At 43.8% G+C, this 6,779-nt stretch overlaps 1 protein-coding gene across 7 annotated transcripts in view; it reads left to right on the top strand.

The window, feature by feature from the left end:
- The window catches only part of SH2D4A (SH2 domain containing 4A), a 72,237-nt gene that overhangs the window by 1,074 nt on the left and 64,384 nt on the right, over positions 1-6,779 (top strand). For 3 of the 7 annotated variants that reach the window (XM_082374876.1, XM_082374873.1, XM_082374875.1), the window contains exon 2: positions 3,635-4,009. The exons of 1 other annotated variant lie outside the window; for it this stretch is intronic. In XM_082374876.1, coding sequence (XP_082231002.1) covers positions 3,829-4,009 — 181 coding nt within the window. In that variant the 5' untranslated portion in view covers positions 3,635-3,828. Of the gene's footprint in view, positions 1-490; positions 596-1,444; positions 1,531-3,634; positions 4,010-6,779 lie in introns of those variants that run through there. 3 more of the 7 variants (XM_082374878.1, XM_082374877.1, XM_082374874.1) reach the window with 2 other exon arrangements.

Raw genomic sequence — 6,779 nt, 5'->3', positions numbered from 1 at the left:
ACAGTGATTTCAAATTTCTGAAGAGCGGTGTATATTTACAAAATTTACCAAATTGCTGTCACCATTGGCAATTCATTTTATCCTCAAAGATAGCCCTTGTGCAGATAGATTAATAACAAAGTTGAGTAAGATAACAAAGTCTGAAAACAGCTGGCTGTTTTAAAAGAATTAGAATTCAAACTATATTCTTATCGTTAAAATTATACCATCCATATCACACTATTTTTATTATTGATTTGGCTGTATCTCTGGCATTTTGGGTAAGGTCTCAGTCATTAAAAATACAATTAAAAAAAAGAACAGTGGCTCTGGAAAGTGTGAGAGCTAGGCCACATCTCTAGGCATCCTGAAACACAACTGTGACCCATTAGAAATTTATTTTTGGAAAAAGTAGCAGATGTGGACTTGTTGCTTGTCATTTCTGTCTTTTAAGAAAAGTGCTGTACAAGAAGAAAACCGAGTTAGCCGAGCATTCCTTTTTACTGGATCTTGCATAAGTGGAAGCCTGCTGCCCTCAGTGTGTTAGACACGGAAAGTCATGACCGTTTGAATCAGCAGCAGCACTGATTGTCCGGGGTAAAGTGGGGAAACCCTGGTCAGTTTATTTCCTCATTTCTGCTTCCTCTACCCCGGCTCCACTTGTCTCCGTAACTCCCCTCTAGATTATATGGCCTGGACCTCAGATTACAAAGAGTCACAGCTCAGGCTCATTTCTCGGTGAGGAAACTGACTACAAGGAAGTGAAGTGACAGCCCAGCGACACACACACAGCCTGCAAGGCAGAGGTGGCCCTCCCGTGAGCGGCCTGAGCTGTATTTGAGGAAGGCGTTCGTTCACACCACTGGGAGTCCACAGCCTCAGCGTGGCAGGCAGTGCATATTATTCAGCAGCCTCGCCCCACAAGAATGTTGTCAGCTGGGTCCCCAAGTTTTCTCTGAGGACAGAGGGAAGCCAGTGTCTTTCCCTTAAGGTCCACTAGTTATCTTTAACGCCAAAAAAATCCATGTTTGCTACAAAAGGCGAAACAGCACGAACTTGAAGCTGTGAGAGCTTGAACGTGTCATCCCCGAGGTGCAGAGCAGCCCTGCACCCCACGGTCCGCCTGTGCTGCTCCCAGGGACAGTGGGAGGGGGAGCCAAGGAGACTCAGTGCCCGGTGAATGCCGTGGGCAGCGTCATCGACGCCTGGGCCGGCATGGCGGTCATTTCCCGCCGTCCTTCCTGGGGTGGGGGCTTTTCAATACCTGGCCTCCCCTGAGCTCACCTGCAGTTGCAGGGGTGAGGCTTCTGCCCCCGAGAGGGACCCTGCCTCGTGCGCTTTCGGTTCAGCGTTTCCGCTCTCGCGAGAACTTGCTGGTTTTCATTCTGAAACTTCACCCGTGGTACCGCATCCCGAGGATGCCCTGATTCTGGGCTCACAGACTCTGCTGTACTGACTTGGAGCCAGACCGCCCGGCGTACCCCTTTCCATCTTCTATAAAATGGGGATCGTGAGGGACTGAACTCCAAGATTATGGCGAAGATTCATTAGGTACTGCATGTCAAGCGCTCAAGGTAGTGGTTGCGCGGCAGGTGTCAGCACTTGTGACCAGGAGCGCCCTGGGTGGGGAAGGGGGGGGGATTTGACCCTTTCAGGGTTTTAGTTTTTAGGCTCAACCCACACTGTCCCTGTTGCTGGGAGTCAACCCTATTCAAACTGGGAAACAGAGTGGAAGCCTCCAGCTTCACTGGGCTGCTCCCCTCCCCACGTTTAATTTCTGTGAAAGTCAACCCCTGCTCAAGGAATGTGCCAGCATAAGGACATTTACCGGAATGTCAAGGACTCATTCACTTTGGTTTCTTACCACTTGGTCTTGGAGCACCGGAGTCCAGTGAGCTGAGGACCTGCATTCTTCCTGCGGTTCTGACACCTACAGATAAGAGCTCAGCCTCAGGAAACCTCCCTTTAGTGTGGATTTAGTTGGCCCACCCCTGGAGAAGCTGTGAGACCCAAGAGTCAAGAAAGCATCACAGAACTTCAGTACTGTGGCCGTTACAGCCTTTGAAGATCACCTCAAAGCAAAATACAAAGCTAGCCAGGGAGCCTGGGGCGGGCATGGCTGACTGAGTTAAAGTCAGACAGTGCCTTTAATGAAAATTTTCTCTTAACGTTGTGTTCCATTTGAGTTTTGGTAGTTGAATGCTGCAGATTGCAGGATGCAGTTAGCGGGAGTCGTGGTAGCCTCAATAAAGGTCCCTGCTACACAATGGCTCGTTAGTGAATCGAACTATGTGTTGTGTATGCAAACCACTCTGGGTACCCTGGCTCTTGGGCTGTTGCTCTTGCTTGTCTCGGAAGACTGGTGTAAATGGAGAAACAGATGCACGAGTATGAAAGTGTGAAGGTGCAGGGGCCTCCCAGGGGTGAGAGGAGCATCGCAGTCTGGCTAGAGAACAGCCAGGTGATGGAACTGGGAGAGCCATGGTGTGGCTAAGTGACTCGTCTGAGGTTTAAGAGCATTTGAACTTAGTTTGGAGAAAAAGATATTTGAGAGGGCGTGGCTAGATGGTGGGATTATTGAGGCATTGTAAGCACAAAAGGATTAGTCAGTTTCTTAGAACATAGGTCATCCTGGAAAGTCGAAATAAGTAAGCTTTTTTTTGTGTATCCTATTATACTGGAACCAAATAAACGTCTTTTTTTTCAGAATGGAAATCTATACATTATTTCCTTCTGATTACAAAAATATGAAGGTTTGGTATATTTTTTAAAAATAGACCAAATAGAAACGTGTGAAGTAGAATGAAACCGCAGTGGGGTAGGCACCCCCATGAAGCAACCTGTGTGCTTAGGTCCAAGGCTCCTTCCTCTGAGAAACTCTCTTATAGAGCCAGGACCCTTTGTGACGAGCCTGGTCACCTCCACTCCCCCAGTTTATCTGGTCTGTAAATTTAGATCCTATTAAATTAGGTTATCTGGAAGAGGTACACCTAAAACCTGGTGACCTTCCAAAATGTACATGAATGTTCTCTCCTGCACCTGCACTGTTTTCATGGTCTAGTGTGTTGTCTGAACATTGCATTGTCCTTTTGTGAGGATGAAAGTACATAATTGTGTTTATTTAGTGCTACTTTTAAGGAGAAATGGGAAAATGGCACTGTGGTCTAATTTTTATTTCTTCTTTTTCCTTCCTTGAGCATGGCTTAGGTTTGGTTTGGGTTTGGGTGGGTAATTCTGAGAAATCTCAAAAACAGTATTTCCTTTTGAAATAACTTCTTTTAATTTTTCCCTGTGCCTTTGTCTCTTTAACTCTGTTCATAGCCATGGACGTGGTGGTTTGTTGGGCTCTGAGGTAATAGTATGTTTGCTTAGTTGGGAGAAGGCCAAACCTCTGTTAATTTTTTTGTTTCCCTGAGATTGACCTGTGCAAGGTTAGGATTTGGTTTGTTTTGTTTTGTTTTCTGATAAAGTATCTTAGGAAATTACAGGATACAGGTTACACAAACTCTTAACAAAGCTTGCTTCAGCTTTCTTGTGAAGTGAAAAGCGATACTGTGTTTCCTCCAAGCTTTATTCCTAAGCCTGTCCTGGCCCCATGTCTGCACATTTTAACACTTTTTAACACGGCCTGCATTTTGGCTGTTGCTCTTTGCAGGTTCATGAGTGGCGTTTTGGACAGGATGCTTGGTGCCGGGAACCCAGAGCCAGTTTGTTGAATTACTGTCCCAGCCCCTCAAGTCTCGGGGAAGGTCTGCGGGTGCCTCCCAGGGCCAGCCCAGGTGAAGGCAGCCCTGGAAACCATTTTCAAGAACTTTTGCCACAGGTGTAAAAGACTCCAGCCTTGCAAAGATGCTGAAACAGATACTGTCGGAGATGTACATAGATCCTGATCTGCTGGCAGAGCTCAGCGAAGAACAGAAACAGATCCTGTTCTTCAAGATGAGGGAGGAGCAGGTCCGCCGATGGAAAGAAAGAGAAGCAGCAATGGAAAAACAGGAGTCCTTGCCAGTGAAACCCGGACCGAAGAAAGGTAAGCGGAGCCCGCCCTCCCTGGGAGCCTGCACGTGGGATGCCTCCCCGCTCGTTCCCACGTTTCACACCAGTCAGAAGCAAGCCAGGTGCGAGGTCCAATTTGGCAGGTGGACCCTCAGTGTTACTGAGATTTTAATGGTGCAGTTGATTGACTTGAAGTCTCCATGCTCGTGCATGTACACACACACACACACACACACACACACACACATGTGGCAATTACCCTGGAGTTGTGAGGCCGAAAGCAGATCTCCTACTTGAAACCAGACTGATCTTAAGCTGCAGTAAAAAGTCACCCGTGGAGCTGCACTTGAGGGGAATTAAGGAAGAGTTCTATCCCCTTATTGTCACAGACAACTAATATTCTGCTACCAGCATATGAAGTCTTTGTGTCAAAATCTTTGTAGCAATGCTGTTTGCATTTCCTAGATTCTAAGAGATCTTTGAGTTTTCTTTTTTAGGGAAATTCACTCTTAAAATGCAAATACTACTAACAGGAAAAAAGTCATAATACTAATTTTTTAGTGTGAGATCATTTTTCAGATGTGCTACGTCTTCCTGACTCAAGGAATCCCTGGTAACTTGAGAAGGACTTTTGGGACCATGGGTGAGGAGGAATTCCTTGTACATCAGGCTTAAAGCATATACACACACAGATGTGGAAAAGCACACATTAACACCCCCCCCCCACACACACATTCTGTTATGGATGAATACCTATTTTGTTTTAAAAAAGCACAGTTTTCGGCTTTAAATTGTCAAAGTGTGATGGGGAGCCTTTATTGAGTAATAGTCAATAGAAAGTTAATTGGTCTTAGTGATTTATTCCGTGCCACTTCTTGCTATCATTTTGAAATTGTTAAACTGCGCATAGTTCAGAAAGCAAACCTGATGTCTTCACAGGAGATGGAGCCACATTTGTGCTCTGGGTGGGATCACCTCTGTAGGAGAGCATTACATTTTCTCTTAAAGGCAAAATGCTTCTAGATTTTGCCTCTTTACTTTGTATTTACTTTTAAAGTTGCACTTGTTCACTTATCAGTGTTTATGAAATCCTATATTTGGGATGCTTTTTCTATAATAAAATGTTATCATTTGGAAAAAAACAACACAGTTTTCAAGGTCACTTACAGAGAGGTATTCAAGATCAATTTCTCTTCATTTTTCATTAAGCCAGGAAAAATTAAATTTGATAAAACCATTCAGGGTTTCAAAGATTGAGAACATGAATCTAACTTGTATACACAGACTCAAAAAGGAAGTCAGTTTAGTGACCTTTACCTTGTACTGCCTTTCATTAAAACCTTTTTCCAATTAAGCCTTTATTTTTCTTTTAAATATTTATTTATTTGGCCGCGCCGGGTCTTAGTTGCTGCATGCAGGATCTTCATTGCTGCGTGCGGGATCTTCGTTGTGACATGCGAGATCTTTAGTTGCAGCATGCGGCATCTTTTAGAATTAAGCCTTTATAGTGATACGGAAATAAATATGAGTATCTCATTTATTATTATTATCATCAATGGCAGCTATTTATTAAACACCTGTTTTGTCAGACACCACGCAAAGCACTTTTACATACATTATATGTCATCTTCACAATATATCTGCAAAATAGGTATCAATTGTCCTATTTTACAGATGGAGAAACTTAGAATCAGAGAAGTTCAGTAATAAATGCAAGGTCACACCACCAGTTAGTGCCCAGATCTGCTGGGTTTCACAGTACCCTACACTCTCCAAATAGATACTCGTTTTTCCTTCTAGAGGGAACGCGTCCAAACTGAAGCATGAGCTTTTATCTTTCTGAACTGGCTCCTTCATCTCCTTACATCCTTCAGTCAGAGTTTACCAGGTATAACCAGGCCTCTGGGCACCATGCTGGTTGTGAACATAACGCACAGATGTGGTGGGTGACTGAAGCCTGGTGACAGCAGAAGGGCTCTTGCCCCTGGAATCATTGCCCCGGGCTCTTTGAAAGACTTTGGGCTTCTCATGTTTGCTGAATTGTTCTCCTCGTGCTGACTTAAGACAATAATTTCCGTTTCTTTGCTTAAGTTCTTCCTCTGCAGGGTTTGAACCTACCTCTTCAAAAACCTATGTTACTTTATAAGTTAAGTGATCATAAAAAATGTATGTTGATTTACACAGTGGAATAGGTAATTTTAAAATCTAAAAAATACAACAAACTAGTGAATATAACAAAAGAAGCAGACTCACAGACATAGAGAACAAACTAGTGGTTACCGGGGGTGGAGGGAGGGGGGGTACAAACTATTGGGGGTAAGACGGCTACAAGGATGTAGTGTGCAACACAGGGGATAGAGCCAATATTTTGTAATAACTGTAGATGGAGTGTAACCTTTAAAATTGTATAAAAATTTTAAAAAGTAAATTAAAATCAGGAAAGAATCAAAAGAAAAAGGTGAAATTAATTTTAATATCTTTTATTTTACCCAAGATACCCAAAATATGATCATACCAATATATAATGAATATGAAAGTATTAATGTGGTATTTTGCATTAATTTTCCTCCTACCAAGTCTCTGGTCATTTACCTGTCTAGGACACCTAAGCCCAGAGCAGCCTCATTTCGTGTGCTCAGTAGTGACCTGTGGCCAGTGGCTACCAGACTGGACCCTGCAGCTTCAGCCCTCTGGTTACGCCCCAGCAGGCAGACGAGGTCCAGAACTCTGTCCCTCTCTAACAATCATATTTTCACACTACATTTCGAAATGATTTTCTGATCTATTACTGAGTTAAATCCATA

Source organism: Balaenoptera borealis (genome assembly GCF_965194805.1).
Source record: "Balaenoptera borealis genome assembly, chromosome: 21".
Classification (NCBI taxonomy): domain Eukaryota; kingdom Metazoa; phylum Chordata; class Mammalia; order Artiodactyla; family Balaenopteridae; genus Balaenoptera; species Balaenoptera borealis.
The sequence above is the reverse complement of the archived record's forward strand: the minus strand, read 5'-3'. Positions and strand labels throughout refer to the sequence as shown.